Source organism: Vipera berus, assembly GCF_964194415.1.
Source record: "Vipera berus genome assembly, chromosome: 1".
Classification (NCBI taxonomy): Eukaryota; Metazoa; Chordata; class Lepidosauria; order Squamata; family Viperidae; genus Vipera; species Vipera berus.
The window spans coordinates 292,158,495-292,180,103 of NC_138202.1; the positions used below are offsets into that span (position 1 = coordinate 292,158,495).

The 21,609-nt window shown below is 37.6% G+C and overlaps 1 protein-coding gene across 1 annotated transcript in view; it reads left to right on the forward strand.

The window, feature by feature from the left end:
- Nucleotides 1–21,609, forward strand: part of CNST (consortin, connexin sorting protein) — a 34,840-nt gene that overhangs the window by 847 nt on the left and 12,384 nt on the right. Inside the window, exons 2-10 of the mRNA XM_081329684.1 lie at nt 1,843–1,931; nt 8,925–8,999; nt 9,738–10,126; nt 12,243–12,421; nt 13,282–13,312; nt 14,504–14,590; nt 14,988–15,102; nt 18,795–18,816; nt 18,957–19,053. Of these exons, the coding sequence (XP_081185810.1) occupies nt 9,781–10,126; nt 12,243–12,421; nt 13,282–13,312; nt 14,504–14,590; nt 14,988–15,102; nt 18,795–18,816; nt 18,957–19,053 (877 nt within the window). The 5' untranslated portion in view covers nt 1,843–1,931; nt 8,925–8,999; nt 9,738–9,780. The remainder of the gene's footprint in view (nt 1–1,842; nt 1,932–8,924; nt 9,000–9,737; nt 10,127–12,242; nt 12,422–13,281; nt 13,313–14,503; nt 14,591–14,987; nt 15,103–18,794; nt 18,817–18,956; nt 19,054–21,609) is intronic.

Below are 21,609 nucleotides of genomic sequence, written 5' to 3' on the forward strand. Positions count from 1 at the left end.
GGGAGGATGAGATAATCTCAGTGGTCCTTTCCAATTCTACAATTTCCATGAGTCTTACGATAATCTGTTAGTGTACAAAATTAAATCACATATTGATGGTTGCTTTTACTGATAGATCTGCAGCTCATCTACCAGTTTTCAAAAAGGTAAACAGAAAATGCAGATGCCTTTTTTAATGAAAGTAAAATAAATGAAGAAGATAACCTCTCAAGGTTTGAAGGAGATACACACACACACACACACACACACACACTTGACATTGTTCAAATGCAGCGTGCAACACTTTATCGTGCTGGGGTGCTTCTGTATAAATCATTTATTTGAAAACATGAACAGCATAGGGGACAGTAACAGAGACTATAATTCAGTCTTGAATTATACATACATTTCCTAGCTTTTGTCAATGAAGTATTGATAGAGTTCACAAAAAAATCTTAAACTAAAAAGGTGATTTGCTACTTTGTAATTTAGAGTATCATGGGAACCCAGGCAGCGTTTTCAGTTTATGATGCTTTCTGCATTATGATGTGTTGATCCAGCCAATTGATTAATTTAGTAAACCATGGCACACTTGATCATAGTTTAGTGTATTTTGCAAAAAGGGTTCACAGATGTAGTAGACCTTCCTTTGCATGCAAGTTTTCTCAAAGGTTCAGAGAAGCCCAGGCTATTTCCAGTTTTTAAAAATAAAATAAGGCACCAAGAAAAGGTGAGCGTTATTTGAATATTTTTGAAATAAAAAAGGAGATATGAAACCGTTCAGATTTATGGACCCACCAGTGGCTTTCTGCTCTCTTCTAACTGATCCTTCCTTTGGGCCTAGCACAAAAACAAAAAACATTGATAGAAAAGGAAATCCCTTCCCCTTGTATCAAGCTGTACAAATGCTGTGGTTTATTGGAAGGCAGATGGAGTTTTTAATTTTTCTTCTACTAACCTCCACTGCATTGTAAACTTTGTACCTTATTAAAAGGCTGTTTCAGTTACCTTGAAAATTATTCACAATCCTGTATTATTTACATTGAGGTTTTCTTTTGTTGGCATTTTCTTCTTTGCCAGGTCAATTTTAAGGTTAATTAAAACCAGAAATGTTTGTAGGGTGGCATTGCTAAATGGATAAATCATCTCTGAATATTGTATTTATATTCATGGTTTGTTGTAAAAATTTGGACATTATTGAACCATATCACTTATATAAATGTGCCAAATATTTGACATAGAACTTTTTTTTAATTTGAAAGTAAGGGCTTTCACATTTGATTAAGAAATGTTTTGTTTCAGAGTTGGCAATCTTGAGGTAGAGTATGATATGTGGCTTGGTCCTGTATGATGTATATATATTAAGGTGTATCTGCTGACTGGAGCTAACTGATTCATTTTGTATCTAACTGCATTGATGAACAATTTTAAATTTTATATTCTGAAAAAATGGATTTAAATTAACTCTGCCCTATCATCAAAACAGAAATCTCTTATGTAACAAATAGCCTCCTTAAATGAAATAATGTCATACCTTGGCACTTCTACAAAGGCCTGCCCTTCTCACATTATGATTATGATCAAGATACGAGTTTTCAGTTAGTGAGGAGGAGATGAGTGATCCTTAATGCTTTGCATTCTTTCTTCCTTTTTAGATAAATTGTTTATTTAGAAAGATTTTTGCTTTCTGAAGAAGGTCAATAAAGTTACAGTAATTTACGAAGACTAAAGGCTATATCATTTTAATAAATCAAAAAGAATTGGCACTATGTTCCACTAATTCTGATCATCTTGTGGCAGATTTCTAACTAAGGTATTTATAATTTAATGTATTAACATTTATATTTCTTACTTTTTTGGCAGATAGAATTGATGCTAGATAACTCTGCCTAAAATGATAATCTCCTTTACCCAGCAGTATGTTTAAGACGCATTTTACTTTTACAAGTATGGTAAGTGCTACTCTTTAAAATAAAAATAAATAGAAAAAGCAATTGAGAAAATTCAAACTACTTTTTAAATATAAAGAAGCATGAACATCTTATTTTTACAGAAGGAAATTGGAGTACAAAGTGGTATACATAAGGCATCCTTTTCCAATTTTCCCCCCACAACCACCACCCTTTAAAGAAAGGTGATGCCTCTGGCTGGAGTATTACGACTTGGCTATTACTTTCTCACTGTTTAAGATTCTGTAGGGCAGGGGTGTCAAACTCAATTTCATTGAGGGCCACATCAGCATTGCGGTTGCCCTTGGGGGGCCAGGGTGAGCGCGGCCTACTGGGTGGGCATGGCTGGAGTACGTATGCCCTACTGGGTGGGCATGGCCAGCTCTACATCGTTTGCATCAAGGGTGCCTATGGGGGCCTGGGCAGGAGTGGGACAGATCTGAGGGTCTCTGGCAGAAGGAGATGGGACTGGGGCAAGTGCCAAGGCAGCAGGGGAGCATTCCCTCACTGTTTCCAGGATGGCTGGAAACTTCGCGGGCTAGATCTGGCCCCCGGGCCTTGTGTTTGACATGTCTGCTGTAGGGATATAGATATGGATACACACACGAACACACACACTAGTTAAATATTGAGCATGTGTTGGGTGTGTTTGCTTTAAATTTTGTTAGTCAATTTAAAGGTTTGTCAGAACAGTACAACAGGGTAAAACTCAAGTAAACAAATACATAAATAACAACTTTCAAATCAGAGTAAAAAAATACAGAGTATCTTTTATCCATTAAAACAGAGGTCCCCGGTCCATGGACTGGTACCGGTCCGCACAAACAAGCAAAGCCCCATCCATGGGATGCAGGCAACACACGAAACCACACCCCCTCCATTACATGAAAAAATCTCTCCCCACAGAACCAGTCTCTGGCGCCTAAAAGGTTGGGGGCTTCTGCACTAAAAGATCCGATTGACAGAAGAAGGAAGGAGATATCTATCATATTTTCCCCTCATTTATAGTACTCTGCTTTACTCTGAATTGTCTATGACAGATTTTATATTGGAGGGGGGTGGTGGTAAAAGAACTGAGGAGGAAATTAGTGTAAAGTTGTATGCGTTCTTCCATTGTAGGTGCACAAGCAGGAAAAAGAAGGGTGAGATATATCCAATAAAACATGGTTAATTAGGTGGTTTCATTTACAAGCCAGCATTTCAAATGAAGTAATTAAAGGAATTTTTAATGTAGATTAATAAAAATAAACTAACGGTAGTTAGTTTATATATATTGATTTATATACCGCCCTTTCCCGAAGGACTCAGGGCGGTTTACAGGGTATTTAAAACAAGAAATACAAAAGTTAAAAACAATTAAAAAATTACATCAATCCCTGAAAAAAGTAAAAACCCCAATTAAATTAAAATTAAAATTCTCAGCCTGGGCCAGAGAGCTCGAAGAGCCAGGTCTTCAGGTCCCGGCGGAATGAACGGAGGTCGGGGGCAGTCCTGAGCTCCACGGGGAGCTGGTTCCAGAGGGCAGGCGCACCCACTGGGAAGGCCCTCCCCCTGGGTGTTATCCGCCGGCAATCTTTTACCGGCGGCACCCTGAGAAGACCCTGTGGGAGCGCACTGGATGAAGGGAACTTGATGCTGGCAGCAGGTGTTCCCTCAGATATTCCGGACCCAAGCCATTTAGGGCTTTATAGGTCATCACCAGCACCTTGAATCTCACCCGGAGGGCAACCGGGAGCCAATGCAGCTCGTGGAGTAGAGGTGTTACATGGGAGTATCGGGAAACCCCCATCACAACTCGCGCGGCCGCATTCTGCACCAGCTGAAGCCTCTGAGTGGTCCTCAAGGGCAGCCCCATGTAGAGAGCGTTGCACTAGTCTAAACGGGAGGTCACGAGCGCATGAGTGACTGTGCGTAGGGCATCTTGGTCCAGGTAGGGTCGCAACTGGCGCACCAGGCGAACCTGGGCAAAAGCCCCCCTGGTCGCGGCTCCTATATGGTCTTCAAAATTGAGCCGGGAGTCAAGGAGGACGCCCAAGTTGCGAGCCCTATCAACGGGGGGTAACACCTCACCCCCCCCCATCGTTAGAGGTGGAATGGTCTGGTTAACCCGAGATGCCGATATGCACAACCACTCAGTCTTGGCAGGATTGAGACAAAGCCTGTTTCTCCCCATCCAGACCTGGACCGCCTCCAGGCAACGGGACATCACAGCGAGGGCATCGCTGGGTTGGTTCGGGGTGGAAAGAAAAAGTTGGGTATCATTAGCGTACTGATGACACCCCACCCCAAAACCACGAATGATCTCGCCCAGCGGCTTCATATAGATGTTGAACAGGAGGGGCAAGAGAACCGACCCCTGAGGAACTCCACAAACGAGAGGCCTCGGGCTGGACCTCTGCCCTCCCGTCTGCCCTTTTATGACATCTCCCAGCGGCCCAGGAGATAGGAGGAGAACCACCGTAAAACGGTGCCTCCCACTCCCAATCCCCTGAGATGCCGCAGTAGGATACCATGGTCGATGGTATCAAAAGCCGCTGAGAGATCTAATAGGACTAGATCAGAGGAACAACCCCTGTCCCGAGCCCACCAGAGATCATTCACCAGCACGACCAATGCCGTCTCCGTGCTGTGTCCAGGCCTGAAACCCGATTGGTACGGGTCCAGATAATCAGTTTCCTCCAGGAACAGAGGAAGCTAATGCGCCACCACACTCTCAACATCCTTCGACAAAAAGGTTGTATATATGTAAATTTTTTGGATTGCTAATAAAGAATTAAAGGGAGACTGATATGCATTTCAAACTTATTTGTTCTCATCAGTCAGCCATACCCTTCTGAGATTCGAACCTGGGCCGATTGCACCTTAGGCAATTGTTCTAACCTTTAGGCCACTGGCTCTTTCTCGCTTTGTTAGCTGAGAAGCAAGGGAGATATGTGTTAAGTGTTTGTTAAGTATTTAGAATACCTTGCTAGGCCCCGAACACGGGACAAATCTTATTTCCTGTTTCAGCCTAACCTAAGGCCATCCACAGGCAGTAGTCACAGCAGTGACAGCTCATATTTGTGTAAATTTTTTGGATTGCTAACAAAGAATTAAAGGGAGACTTCAAACTTATATATATATAAAACAGAAGTCATGGCTAGATGGAGAATGAGATTCTCAAAAAAGAAGTAAGGAATTAAAGAACAAGTGACAGTATATTAAATGATTTATAAGGAACAAAAAGTTGTGAAGATGATATCAGTGTAAATAGTATTTCCTCTCTTTTGTCTTGTGAATGATTTCTCTGTTGAATTAGAATTTGTGTGTTGATTGAAAGAAACAGATTGACTGAAACAAAAAAGGCAAATGCAGGTGGTCCTCTTTTAGTGACTGCCTTGTGTAGGAACAATTTACAGTTACGACAGTCATCAAGAAATAACTTTGCAAGCATTTATGACCCTCTCAGGTCTATAATGCAAAGGATAATTGAAGTAAGATTACAGCAGTTTCACTTAGTGACTGCTTTGCTTAATAATCAAGTTGATGGTTCCATTTGGGGTTGCTAAGTAAGGACTATCTTTTTTTTTCAAGAAAACTTTGCTGTGGCAGAAAATGATTTCTTTACTGAAACTGTAAATTCAATTTAATAGAAGTCTAACAATGGGAAGATTAATGGTTCTAGGAATGTGGCTTTAAATTTTAGTTGATTTTCTAAAAGGAAATTTAGGAATAATGTTGACATTTATTTTAAAAAAAATAACTTTGATTTTTCTATTAGTGTAATTGTTAAAGATTAAAGAAAATAACCTGTACTTGGAAAGATGTTTAATTCTACTGACATATTGTAATATGTAATTATAAGCTACATGTGCAATAGATTGTAGTGTAATACAAATACTATTAGATAAATAAGTTAATATGTTTATTTCCCAGATAATTGAACATTTCCCTTTTTATATCTCTTTTAAACAAAAAAAATCACCTGTTTTTCCACCTGTTCTTTCTTTTCACTGCTTGTCTGTACCTCATTTTGATGCTAATGGAAACCTTTTTTGCCTCCCTGTATGGGAGCAGGGACAGAAGAGAAGAGTGGATAATCACATCATAGAGGGAATTAATATTTCCATTCTAATTCAGCTAGATATTTACAAGAATAGAAATAGATAGATAATCTTTATTGTCATTTTTTTCCTGTGAACGCAATGGCACACATTAAAAATGAAATTTTTGATTGCTGAGGTCAAAAGTAACTCTACATATCAACTGTAAATATTAGTGATAGTTATAGTCTTATATGTATTCAAGTGCATACGTTACATGCAGTTCAGTTTATTATTTTGACCAGCTAATAATTGGCTGTAAAAATATACCTCAAGATTGTGAAACAAAATGTTGATGAAAGGTTTTACAGGTTTCAGTCTTTTTCCTGAAGATTTGTAGTTATCCCCACAGGACAGTCTATAAAGATACGCTACAAACCTTGGTAGACAAGTCATAGAGGCATAAGCTTCTCTTATTTTTGGTTCATTTTTCTTCTAAACTATATATGTCACAGTGTACCATTTTCACCAATACTAAACAAGAGTTAAGGTTTTAATCACTGGAGGTTTGGATGATATTGGAAGGTTATATTTGGACTGCAGACATTTGTACAGGCTGGGCCTAGGTGCTTTTCATAGAAAAATAAATCCAGCACATTTAGAATGTAATTGTTTTGAACACATTTGATAGATCCAGTGCTATTCGGACATATCTTTCACACTACAGATAGTCCTTGACTTACAACTATTCTTTTAATGTCCATTTGAAGTTACAATAGCACTGAAAAAAGTGAGTTATGACCACTGCAGCATCCCTAGGGTCACATGATCAAAATTCGGGTGCTTGGCAGGAACATAGAACATAGAATGACAAACTTTTGTTAAATGAAACTTATTTTTAGATAGGTTATTTGTAAAATATGGATACAGCCAAATATCCCAGCTTTTAGATTATATATATTCCTGACAAAGAATATCTGTCAGGAAGGAAAAACTGTTTTTCTTCACAAGTTCTAAGTTATTGGAATTATCAAAATCACTTTTGCCAAAGTTAAAAAATTCAAGTAGTCAGTAAACAACTCATAACCTCTTGGATCATCCTTTCAGAAATATTTTCTGACCAGATTCTTCAATGCCTTCACAGTAACAGAACTTCTAATTTATTGCCTTCACTGGAAATACTGACATGCATTCAGTATTCAGTCTGAATCCTTAGGTTATTAAAGAAATATTACTACAAAATAACTATCATAATAAATCAGTAATGAAATGGATAATTGGTTTAGCATTTCATTGTTGCTTATACGTTTCCAAAATTGATATTTGCCCCAAGACTTTTATTAAAGACACTTTACTGAATAAAGTGTATTTCTTGCTTCTGTGGCAAGTTCTTAAAGAGATGGGCATACCAGACCTTCTTATTTGTCTCTTGAGAAACCTATATGTGGGCCAAGAAGCAAGTGAGAACTGGACACGGAACCACTGATTGATTCAAAATTGGGAAAGGAGTCCAGCAAGGCTGTATACTGTCGTCCTGCCTGTTTAACTTACATGCAGAGCACATCATGAGAAAGGCAGGGCTAGATGAATCAAAAGTTGGAATTAAGATTGCCAGAAGAAATATCAACAACCTAAGATATGCAGATGATACCACTCTAATGGCAGAAAGTGAAGAAGAACTTGTTGTGGGTGAAGAAGGAGAGTGCAAAAGTTCGGTTGAAACTTAACATTAAGAAAATCAAGATCATGGCATCCGGCCCTCTCAATTCCTGGCAAATAGATGGGGAAGAAATGGAGGTAGTGACAGATTTTATTTTCCTGGGCTCCAAGATCACTGCAGATGGGGACTGTAACCAAGAAATTAAAAGACGCTTGCTCCTCGGGAGGAAAGCCATGGCAAATCTAGACAGCACACTAAAAAGCAGAGACATCACCCTCTCAACAAAAGTGCATATAGTCAAGGCTATGGTCTTCCCAGTTGCAATGTATGGCAGTGAAAGTTGGACCATAAAAAAGGCTGAGCGCCAAAGAATTGAGGCCTTTGAACTGTGGTGCTGGAGAAGACTCCTGCGAGTCCCTTGGACTGCAAGGCAATCAAACCGGTCAGTCCTAGAGGAGATCAACCCTGACTGCTCTCTAGAAGGCCAGATCCTGAAGTTGAAACTCAAATACTTTGGCCACCTAATGAGAAGGAAGGACTCACTGGAGAAGAGCCTAATGCGGGGAAAGATTGAGGACAATAGAAGAAGGGGACGACAGAGAATGAGGTGGCTGGATGGAGTCACTGAAGCAGTAGGAGTGAGCTTAAATGGACTCCAGAAGATGGTAGAGGACAGGAAGGCCTGGAGGAACGTTGTCCATAGGGTCGCGATGGGTCAGACACAACTTTGCAGCTAACAACAACAACTTGCTTCTTTGATCTTACCCAGCAACGTGGGGCTTGATAATTAATTTTTGTTTTGAAAACTATAACAGAAACTTTTAACTTGTGTGATCATTAAGACAGAGTCTCTTTCAAACGTTTTTTCCCTGTTCCTTGACAGCTACCAATGAATTCAGCTTCCATCTCTTGACTGTTTATGTCAACTTTCCATTATTTTCCCAGCCTCCCACAGTGTCTCACATCTAGTATGACTCTGTGCATGTTGCTATAATGTTATGTTTTTATAACTATACTGGCCTACCTTGTCTGGGCTTGGCAGCTAAACAGGATGTGGCCTGGTTGCTACTTAGATGAGAAATCCATCAGGAAATGCCAGAGCTGTAGGCTAGGTAGGGAAGTTGAAAAAAACATTGCAGAACAAGGCAGTGACAAACCATTTCTGTATTGTCAGGAAAACAACATGGACATGTCTAGGTACTCACCAGGAGCTAAATTTGACTCAAGTAAATTTACATTTTACGAATCAAAAAGAAGCACAATTTAACAACCTGGAACAAACCAATAGCAAATCCATTCTGTCTTTTTGCTCAGAAAACATATGGAATTTCCATGAAGTTACCAAGACTTGAGCTGAACTCAAAGGAAACTTGATTTTACCGGCAGCAGGTAATTTAACTCTTACTACTGTACTTTCCTATTTCTGAACTTAAAAGGTTGGGAACTTGATAGTCAATAAATGAACAATCTTCTCCTATTTATGACTGGAAGTATTTTCACTATGAAATTAGTGACTTTAATTTGGAAATAGTTCCAATCGTATCTCTTTTTCATAGTGAAAATAATTTAATCTTCAAATTTATAATGGGTTCCATTATTTTAACCACAGATGCTCACTTCTACAGTCCTATTGGATTTCATCTTTGAAAGGCAAATATTTAAGTATTTCTACTTAATTTTCCCCCATTTTAGAAAGAACATGAAAGTTACATTATAGAAGATGTGGAGTTTAAGGTTTACAAAGTGTGTCTCAGATGGATAGTTAATTGCTTAATGTAAGAACTAGCAAGGCAGTTTTACTAATTATAATGTAAGCTTTTCTTTGTTTAGACAACTTGTTAAATATTAGATTCTCAATTAGTGTTTGGGTTTGGCTAATTACAACATTCTAACTTTCACAAATGCACATCTGTAGATACATGAATTTTAAGCCATTGTCTTTGAAATAACTATACTTTTAAAAGAAAAAGCTATTTCATATTTATAAAATCTGATGATTTTGTTTCACAACTATGAAATGCTACTTATCTATAATGGTAGAAAGCTAACTCCATTCTACAATCTTAGCAAAGCTTGGTAGTGAAGATATATTATTAACATCTCCATTGTTTTGGGTTGTTTTTTTAGTGCTGAGAGTTATTTGGACAAAGTGGAAATAAAGTTCATTATAATGGATGATAGGGAATCTCCTACAAATGATCTTCATTTAAATTTACAAGATGTACTTCATACTGACATACATGAAGAAAGGATCAAAAGTTGCTTGGCTTCTTCTCCAGATGAAAATGAAAATCAGTGTAATAGTAGGAAGCATAATACTCTGAAAAACTCTCATAACACAATGGGAAGAGTTGAGCAGGACAGCATCAATAATAATGAGGACAGCGGAGACAATACATCTTGCTTCCAAGAAGATGAAAGTGATAGGCCATGCAAAAGTTTGAAATCAGATATGCCACAGAAGCTTGGTTCTGAAAAAAAGAATCCAAGAAAAACCAAGAGTCCTAGCAGGAAAGGCAAGTGGTTTCCTAAATACACATGTATTGATGGTATAGGTTTGCTCAATTTCCTGGGAACTATTTTGTATTTGTACATTTGACTACACTTGGCAAAAATGCTTCAAATTTCCTTTTAGAAATTTCTATCTAAAGTCATATAGAGGATTGATGAAAGCAACAACAATCTCAACTTTCTCAGAACCTAACTGCACAAACCAGGTCTACAGCTCATCCTCCTGCCTCCCAAGCTCATTCCCACACATCATTACAAGCTGCCACCCAAATTCAATACACATTATGCATTCTCCTCTTATTCCAGTCAGTTCCCACTCTCACTCAGGCCAGTAGATGTCTAAAAACCCTAATTACTATCAAGGCAAAGGCGTGCAGAACCCTCCATCTCTCCCAAGGGAGAGAAACTGCTTCACCATGACTCCACACACCCAATTCATCTTTATCCATAGAACCACCATGTCCATGATCTTAACAGTTCTCAATCACTGGTCCCAAGCTCATGGAATAAAAGGGCAGGTCCCATTGTAGATAAACGATGGGTTAAAGAATAGAACAGAAAAGAGGTATTGTAGCTAGTCGGGTCCTCTGGGGTTCTACCTTAGGGTCGGTGCTTTTTAACACATTTATAAATTACTTGGAACTGGACATGACTAGTAAAATAGGTTTGCCGATGCCACTAAATTGTTCAGAGTGGGAAAACAATAAGAGACTGTGAAGAACTCCAAAGGGATTTCTGCAAATTAGGAGAGCGGGGACCAAAATAGCAAATGTCATTCAGCAAGAGCAAGTGTAAAGCGATGCACGTTGGTGTTAAAAATCCTAACTATCCCTACAAACTAATGAGACCAGAGCTAATAGTGACAAATGGGGAAAGAGATCTTGGAAGTAATGGTAAACAGTCTAATGAAATTGAGACAATGTGTATCCACTGTAAAAAAAAAAGGGTAAACAGTGTGTTAGGGATAATAATAAACAGTATTGAAAATAGAGATGCTTGTATCACAATACTAGATCTGCTTGATCCCCACCTAGTGCTTAGCTCTCATCTGTGGCTCCAAGTAGCTGTACACGTGCAGTAGCCAGACCCCAGTAAACTGTCTGGGCAGATGGGCCAAACCAGGTGAAAGCAGCTAACAAATCTTCAACTCTTGGTGAGATAGAGCAGGGGTCTTCAAACTTGGCCCTTTTATGACTTGTGGACTTCAACTCCCAGAATTCCTCAGCCAGGCATGCTGGCTGAGGAATTCTGGGATTTGAAGTCCACAAGTCATAAAAGGGCCAAGTTTGAAGACCCCTGAGATAGAGGATTCGTATATCCTAGCAAGTGAAGTCTGGCCCTGGCAGATTTGTTAGAGAAGACTGGTCAATGAGTCAAGGAGGCAAGTCCAGCAGGCACTGTGGAGCACAAGACACTTAGATATCCTTGTCACTGCAGCAGGACAGGTCTCCAGCTGTAATGATTCATCGGGCCACTGGATTAAGGTCTCTTCTGCCAAAAGATTGGGATTGCCCCAGTGCAACAGCTGATCCACTTAGAGCTCCATCACACACAGGTTTCTGTTGTGCCATTTATCTTCAACAATTCATCTGCAAATCACATCAGTCCAAACCTAATTCATTAGCACTTCCAGACTAGGACTGCAAAGCCACCTTTCTGTCCCAAGTGTAGTAATTCTTTACCATTCAAGTAGAGCTGATATGCACAACATCACGTCTTCTTTGAATCTGAAGGATGACCATACTTACATACATACATGAGGCTTTTTTGCCCCACACTCACCACTATAGCCCTTATCAATCATCTCCTGTGGGGCATAGAATCTGCAGGAAAAACGTGGATTTACTGCATGAACCGCATTGGAGAGGGGGACACACAAAACACTTAGGAGGCAATGAGAAAGAAAGATTTCATTTCCCACTCTGACTTTTTGTGTCATATCTACATTGTCCTGGGAAACTTTGACCATTTAAAATAACTTCAGGGGTTGAGAGGAGACAAAAGTTTCTGTCAGCAGATCTATGTTTGTGTCTAATTTGAAATAATCTGGGGTACTGTATATTTTTCTGACATTACTGTTCTTAAAAGAAAAGCCAATTATTTCTTTTAACATTCCTGCAGCCAAACAAGAGAAAGCTGACTTTACAGCAGTATCTTATGTGCAAGGGGCAGATGGAAACAAGACAAATTCAAACCATCCTCTGAAAGAACCAGCTCAAACTTTACAATTAATTTTCTCTCTTCTTCAAGGAGAATTTAAGCAAATGGATTCAAGTGTACTTCCCCTCTTCCTGCATCAGGTAGTAAGAAGATGTTGATTATCTTTTTTTCATATTGTTGATGTTGATATTCTTTATCATGTTAATTTCAAAATTTATAAGTAAAATCTCTGCACGTAATTTTAAATATTGTCTTATTAGAATCTGAATCTATTGCTCAGGGGCGATTCGTTTGTTCTGTACTGAAGTTTTCCATTTCATTTCACATCACTTCTGTTAACAGAATCAAGTGGCAGATATCAGCTCTACCTGAATGCTAAAGAATTGTTACACTTCCTAAGAGATCAGGCATAGGTAACCTGCTACTCCTATGCACTTTCATTTGTGCTTTCCAAGCTCCCTGCCGTCCTTGCTGTTTTTAAAAAGCTTTGTAATTCAGTTAATAAGAGCAGCCGGCATGCTGCAAAGTATCAAACTCTTGTATAATATTTATCTATAGTTAAGCTGCACAAAGATCCCACAGAGATAACAAAACATACTAAGGGTTTAGTTCAAAACGTGATAAATTGATCTTTTGTAACTATGTGAGTATGGTAGCTTTGTGTGAGTGAGTACTTTATACAGTCTCAGTGGTGCAAATATGCCTGTAGTTCAAAATAATACCCATGTAATAAAAAAGCAAAGTGTGCTGCATTAAAGGAAACAGTACTTTGGTTAGGTGCAGTGTGATACATAAGGCAGTGCTCGTCTGAATGTCCTTATTGACTATATCTGGCATTTGTTTTTGTTTTTGTTTTACTGTGTAAGGTATCTTAATAGTTCAGTTTGGTTTTTCAAGCTTGTATAATTTTATTAGTATATCGTTAATTTTATGTCCCCTACAGGCAGAAATAACGTATAATAAAAATATTTTTAAAAAGTTTTTTTTTCTTTCTTTGCAGATTGCTGAAACTTATTTTCAAGATGGAGAATGTATCCTTTTTAAAAAAATACAACATTGAATGTGGACCGATATCAAAATACAAACATATAGCTGTGGACTTTCAACTACAGTTCAATAAAACAAACATTCTTCTTACAGCTATGCTTATTTTGATTTATTAATGCTGGGGGAGATAAATAACTACTAATTTTCTGAAATATATGTAAGCATGGTATTCAAGAAGGCATAATGTTAAAATTCATTGTATGTTTAGAAAGTGTTTCATATTTAATGATTTGAACCTTTGTTCATTGTGGTAGTAAGATTTTTTTTTGCTGCACTTCTTATCACACTAATTCCACCAAATACAATACTTTCTGTTGCATTTAAATTCCCAGGCCATATAATTAATCATTCTATATCCTGCTCTATATCTCAACACATATATGTGATTTATATGTATTCAAAGCCTTTATCTTGGAGATTTTTGTCAGAAAGGTTGCTCCATTGCACATGCTCAAAAGTTTGCCCCTTACCATCTCCTCACTTTTTTGATTGTCATAGAAGTATGTTTTAAGAGTCCTCTCTGCACTTCTTGGAAGGGTAAAACTAAGGACTTTATTCATTCCTGTTGACTCTCTGTCAAGTAATTTTCTTTCAGTTGAAAGTCAGAACCAATGTTGATTCTTCACACCCAAAGGCTGTGACCTTAAATGCTTTTATCAATGATTATGCTCGTTCACACAATGCTTCTTCTGCGTTCAGGTACCTGTTGAAAGAGCATTATGAATTGCAAGCTACCTTTACAGGAGCTAAATGATCTTGTGACTGTTCCAGACCATTGCTGTATATGAAACAACAAAATCAGCAACCACCATGGCATTCTTATCCCACAGAATTAGCCATAATCAGTCTTATATTATGACTAAGAAGCCTTGTCTTCCTTTATTGTGCTTTTCCATGCCCCTAAACAACCAAGAACTATCATGATCTAATGTTTCAAGCCATATGCTTGAACCCGAAGAAGAAGAAGAAGAAGAAGAAGAAGAAGAAGAAGAAGAAGCAATTGTCAGGATTTGCAAACTGAGTGTAGCCTGTCAGCTTCCAAGCCTAATCAGCAATACTGGGAAACCTACCTGCACCCACATCGAATTTTCCTCCTATCATAAAAATGGTACTAATTTGAAAACGTATCTATGAGTGTCAGTCTGTATCTGTATTTTCCATTATTTTCCATTTAGATGAGAAAGCAATGAAGTTCATTTGGCTTGAACAGCTGTATCACAAGCAGTTGCTTACAAATCTCTCCTCTCTTCAGCAACAGTGGGGTAAGTGTGTCATATAGTGGTATGTCAGGTAAAACTTGAAAAATGTCTTTATTTTCTCTTGTACTGCATTGATTACCAGAAATGAGCACAGCAGGATAATTACCTACTTTGTGATCTATGAATAGGACTTCATCTAAATCTTACGAATGAATGAGAAATTCTGATTAGACAAACAACAGTCAGAAATATACTGAGTCATGACTTTTTGAGCACATTGAACCAACATTCACTGGGACGGGAAGAATCCCATAAAATTTTCATTAAAAAGGGGCATCATTTTTTATTGTTCTGCTTTGATGATTAAAGACCACCTGTGATATTTTTTTAAAAAAAATTCTATATTTCTGAAATATTAAATCATTTATTTTTAACATATGTGTGTGCGTGTTGTTAATAGAAAAAAAATGGAAAGCAACAGTGTGCAATGAGGTTCCAAATCTAAAGAATTCTTCTAAAGAGTTGAATAATGAAGAGCTAGACAAACTTGCTGAATTTTGCACATCTCATCAAGAGTAAGTGATAAACATTATTTGTACGTAATAAAATTATACAGTATTAAGTCAACGTTTTTTCCCAGTGAGTTCTACATGTGATAATTCTTTTATATCCCAAAGTTGAATATGATCAATGAACTCTTAATTTTGATATTTTTCACCCTTGGAGCAACAGCACCTCCTTGTTATAATATATATTAGTATTAAAGTTATACAGTGTATAGAAAATAGCTTGTCATTTAATTGCACTGCCCAAAGGTGTCCAAAACTATAATAACATTAGTTTTCAGATTAAATATCTTTTTTTCATTTTGCTTGTCCGATATTTGCAGACCATTGTTCTATTAAATAAATACAAATAAAGATTATCTCAAGGCGAATCACTTCCTGGTTGTTACATCATTATAATCGTGTGGTTTACTTGACAGTAGTAGAGAAGTAGTTTGCTACTGCCTTTTTTTTAAACTTTGATTTAGATTTGCTTTAACTTTCTAGTATACTCTACAGAAGGTATGCGGTGGCTCAGCGGGTTAGGACGCTGAGCTTGTCGATCAGAAGGTCGGCAGTTTGGCAGGTCGAATCCCGAGTGCCGCGTAACAGAGTGAGCGCCTGTTACTCATCCCAGCTTCTGCCAACCTAGCAGTTCGAAAGCATGTAAAAATGCAAGTAGAAAAATAGGGACCACTACGGTGGGAAGGTAACAGCGTTCCATGCGCCTTTGGCGTCTAGTCATGCCGGCCACATGACCACGGAGACGTCCTCGGACAAACACTGGCTCTTCGGCTTTGAAACGGAGATGACCACCGGCCCCTAGAGTCGGAAACGACTAGCACGCATGTGCGGGGGAACCTTTACCTTTACCTATACTCTACAGAACTGATTATAAGTTGGCAAAGCATGAGATAGACCTCCTCAGAGGAGACAGCACTTTTCTGAAGGTTTTCCTAAGCATTGTGACAATGGCCTATGCATTTTGGAGAACAGAGTGAGTGGCTTTCTTGTGAGGTTTGAGAAGAAGTCCTTCAAAGCATCCTGTGCTATTTGGAGAACAGCATGAGCAGCCCTGGGAAGAAAGCTTGGTGCAGCCAGCACCTGCCTCACATAAGGACAGACCAAGTGTATCTTGAATTTTGATCATGTGACCACAAGGTTACTATAACAGTCCTAACTTTGGGGGCTAGGCATAAATGCCATTCATTCAGCACTGCTGTTATTTCTAATGGGCGCTAAACAAAAAGGTTGTAACTAAAGGACTGGCTGTATATTGATAGTGGTTTTCAAGGCTAGAAATGCTGGCACCCTAATAAAAGATACTGTACTTTTGATTACAACTTTGTTAAAATATAAGCAGAACCTCTTGGATTGTAGAATCATTGGATTGGAAGGATTAAAGGAATTTTGGAGATCATCTACTGTACTTCAATCTCTTGTCCTAGGATTACATTTAATTTTTTTTGCAGCTGCTGCTGCTTCTGTGTCTAGGTCAAACCTTAGACTGCCAGAATGAAGCCATTTTCTTAGCTTCATCGTTGGGCAAAAATAAGTCATTATTGGTACATATTTCTGGTAGTATCTGACATGCAGGTGGGCTGGGCTCTGCATCTCCACATTCACACAGGTTGTTACTTGCTAAGAGCCTCCATTTGAGCATATTGGTTTCACATGTAGGTAATCCAGCCCTCAACCTTTTTTTGCAAGGAAAGAAGAAATTAGATGTATTGATCTGAATTTCTTAAAAGAAGATGAGTTTTAAAATAAATAAACAAGCAATCAGGCAACTTAAATTGTGATAAGATTCAATAACACAATTCTGTTTAACATCTTCTGGTTTTTTATTTTTCAAATCTGAGGCTTCAGTAAACCCAAGCCATGCATTACTGTATATTTGACATTCCTTGCCATTCTTGGGCCATTGTAGGATCAGTGTTTTGTAAACATTCTGAAGTAGTGATGTGATCGCTGGATTAGAGCCTGGGGTTCAGTTATCCTATCAGCATGTAACTGGCTGTGTAATTCTTCACCATATCTCTCTGCTTATCCTATTTCTCTGACTTTGCTTGAAAGAACTGCAGTCTGAGCTCCTTAAAGGAAGAGGAAACATACAAAGATAAAATATCAGAGTAAATATGTAGGGTGGTAGCTAGAAGAAACTGTATTTTGTCACACACAGGTCTGATAATGCAGCACAGGGTTGCATTTTATACCACCTTGCCCATGTTTCCATGAAGTCAACAGGTGTGATTTATCGGCCATACATTTTTTATTTGTCCATAAAAATATAAATGGTATAAAATACAAGAAGGAGCTATAGGAAATGTTGGTGCAAAATTCTCTCCTGATCTAGATGCCAAAGAGCCTTGCTTTAGTCCTTGTTTAACAACCACAATTGGGATTAGGATCTCAGTCACTGAGTGAAACAGTTATTAAGTGAGATATCACATAATCACTTCACTCAACAACTGCAGTCTTTGGACTCCCAGTTGCAGTTGTTAAATTATCTTGCAGGTTGTTGAGCAGATGGCATCCCAGTTAAGGAGTGTGTAGAGTCTCAGGAGGGTGGGAGAAGCTTTGGGAGGCCCAGCACAGGCTGTGCTCGATGGTCTCTGCTCAGGAGCTGAGAATCCTCCCTGTCGAAATCCAATCGGGATTTTCAACTCTTAAGCAGAGAGACACCAGGCCTCCCCCATCCACCTGAGGCACCTTGTGCTCCTTACTGTATCTTAACTATGCCGCTTCTCTGCTTGGGGGCTAAATCCTCCCTGCCAAATTCCAAGCAGGATTTTCAGCTGCTGAGTAGGGAGACAATTGTGTGTGGCAGGCACCAGACCACGCAGGGCCTCCTCTATCCCAAGGGACCCTTCAGTCCATATTGCCTCTCCATTCTGGGGCTATAAAACCTACTTGGTTTTTGAAATGGACTTTTTTCAGTCAGCCACCATAGGCAAGAGGGCTCCCTGTCATTACTTGGGGCTGGTTGCAAACAACCCATTCTGCAAATATTCTGGGCCAAAATTCTGCTCGAATGTTGGGACTGTTTTCAGCCCCTTCCCGGAAATGAGACGGAGTCATTTAGGCAGGCAGCAGTGGTTTGGCCATTGATTTTCTGGGAGAGGGAAGATTTCAAATGGCACTCACATAATCGCAAGTAGCTTGGCAACCAGTCGTAAGTGTAAGTACAAGTGCCCAAATCACAATCACATAGTCATGGGGGCACTGCAACAACTATAATTTGGGTCGTAAGTCCCTTCGTACAGCATCCGTGGTAATTTCAAATGGTCATTGAATGAACTGTCCTTAAGCCAGTAGTATATTCTCTCTGCACTTTCCCCACATTAAATCAGAATTCAGGGTCTTTGACTAATTCTTGGTTGATTTCAGTTTAGGGCAATTTTTATAAAGTTGGTATTTTTATATAAACACAGGTCATAAGGGCACTTTCAAGAGCTTATATTCATTTCACTATTTTTGTTGCCTTCTGGGCTATCAAGTGTTAATTTGTACAGTAAATTATTGATATTAGTATGCTCTGGCTCTATGCTTTAAAACTGGTGGTATAGATAGTATTTCAGTCTTGTAAAGCCCTGTGCTAATATTAGAGCATGGAAAAAACAGTTCTGATTTGTTCTCTAGTTTTGGTGACGTTTGTTTTAAAGAATATTTTGGTAAGACGTGCTGTTTGTTTTTAATTTTCTTATGTTTTTGGGTTACAGACCACTTGTCTCCAGAAGCAAGGTAAGCTATGTTTTTTTTTCCTTGGCATACTTTTGCTATTAAATGATTAAGTGTTCTTTAAAAGAATTTACTTCCCATAACGTGCAACATAAACATAAAAACAAGGGTATTTATAATGTAAATGTTATTTTACTTTTCAGCTCATAAATAAAGAAATATCCTTCAGATGTGAACGGTTCATAGGTTTAATGGCATCTGAAGATTTAAAAGAACAAAGTACTTCTATGTGGGATTCAGGTATCTGTCCTATACATTACTTTAGCTTAAGTTAAACAAAAATGTCATTATTTGAAAATTATTCATTTGGAAGAATAATCAACCTTTTTTAATCAGAAGAAAAAAATGTAATTATATCTTGACGACTTTTTTATAGAAAAAAGACTATATGGACAATGGCTTTAAAGAGCATTGTTATTTCCCAGTATTAAATATTACAGAAGAAAGGTATACAGTTATTAATGAAACTAGCAGGGAATTGAAAAAAGATTAAAATTATTGAGTAATAGCATGCAAAAGTGTCTTCTGAATGCATTTTTGTAATGTTTTGTAATGTAATGTTTTATGAGGTTTATGTGTCTTTTCATGGTAACAGCCTCCTACAAATGTCATTAGTAATTAAGTTGTATAAATTTGGCAGATGTAACTAGAGATGGGTTACACGTTGCCTCTGAACTAATTTTATGCTACTACGACCACAGTTGCAAGAACAACCAAAAAAATAAAACATTGGCACGTTTCCAGCCATTTTGAAGTGGGAAACACATGAAAACCCCTAAAATAGATTTAATATAATTTTGGAAAATAACAAATGCTTCCACCAAAACAGGAAAACAAAATAGAAAACCAAGGCCACAAGTATGACATAGGTTCACCTACATTATCAGTCCAGCCATTATAGCTCTTGTTTCTCCTCAAATGTACAATATATTACCTGGGATTAAAAAATTGTCCTTTCCAAGTATAGATAGTGCATCCATTGCAATAACTTTGTTATTAAAAATAGTTAAGTGGAGCCAAGCAGAAAATGCAATTAGGCTTCTTTTTAGATTAATGCATGACTATAACATAGTCATGGCATTCATAAAAATAGTGAGTAGAGTTTCAGATCTCTTCTTACATAATCTGGTTTTTAATCTAATGTTATTTGTTAGTTGGAAATAAAAAAAATTTGTTTTCTTTATCATAGTTATAGTTTTCATACCTTCTAAGAAGATGATCTAATATTTATAGACACTTTTTACATAGATTGCTGTAACTTACAGCACAGCTTTTCTAAATCTAATGTCTACGCATAGTATTTCATCTCTGAGCTTTACTGTTGAACTGTTGTTTCTTTAATAGTTATTGGTTTATTTTTTTCATTAATAATAAACCTTGAATTTTAAAGTGAGCATGTAAGATTAAAATTTTGTTGATGGAAATTTTAAATTTGAATTCCAATCACATCCTTCAGTACACATCACCATATTTGTCCTATATTAATATATAGTATAATACTTGATTATATTATGGAGAAATTGTATCTCCTACAACAGATTGTATAACCTTTTACATAGTTCCCTCAAAATTCAGTAGTGAAATGTTATTAGGTTTGCACGTTTATTAAGCTTAATGCCTTTAAAACATTGTCTTGAAATGTATATAAAGGTTAACAGTTTCTACTGAAAGGCAAAGAATAGCTGTAAAATTTAGCCTATTTTTAGATAGGAGACTTTAAATTAAAATCTCACATTCAAATCTATCACATATCTGCCGTAGCATACTTAAATACTTCATCTCAGTTAGGATGCTACAAAAATAGATCATTTTTGTTTTTTTCTGTCAATAGACTTAAGAAAAGATCTCTTAGAACAGGGATGGGGAACTTCTGGTCATTGGACTAAGTTATTTATGTAATCTTGAAAATCCTTCTTGTCATTGCTGTTACAAATACCTACTGAGCTTGGATTTTTAACTTTAAGAGCTAGTGGGAGAGAAAGAAAAAATTGACCTTGGACTACGCCAGGCTGGGAGAGACTTTTGAGTTATTTTCAGAGAGGTTCCGCTGCCCACGCAAACTGGAAGTCCCTTGTATGATTATTATTTTAATAGCAAGAGAATATTAAACTAGGCAGAGCTAGGCAATTCAATCCAGTGTATCAATTTAGGATACTACAGCAGATGCAACTTCTGATTAACTACAAATCCTTGCCCATATATGAACTAAATCAAGGAATGTTTGTCTCTAGAAATACACATGGAAATGAGCTTGTGCTGTATAATGTAAAAATAAGTTCACCACAGTTATATATTTTTAATTTGCACTAAAAAACAGAGAACTGAACATATGCTATAAGTTCCTTAATGCTTAGTTTTCCAACATGAATAACGGTTATAGCAGGAAAATCAGCAAGAACTCAATGAAAACTTCTGTAACAGAGGAAAACTTCATATCCTTAAATGATCAAATTAGGAGGATGTCAAAGAGAGGAGGGGAACAGAGAGGTTGAACATTTCGAACATTGTGGATTACAATTTTGCCTGATTGACAATTTTCGGGATACTTGAGATAAGGGATTACTATAAAATATTGCTTTCAGAATTGAACCTTTTCTTTGGAATCTATTGGATTATAAAGAATACATTTAAAGACCAGAAGACTAATCTCCAGGAATGATGCCTCAAGAAAAAACAAACACCTTTCAGAAAGAAGTATATTCTATGCTACAACTAATTAACCAAACAATTGTTGAAGGCAAAGAGAACATAAAAAGAAATCATAATGAGACTAAAAACAATTTAGGCAATATAAAC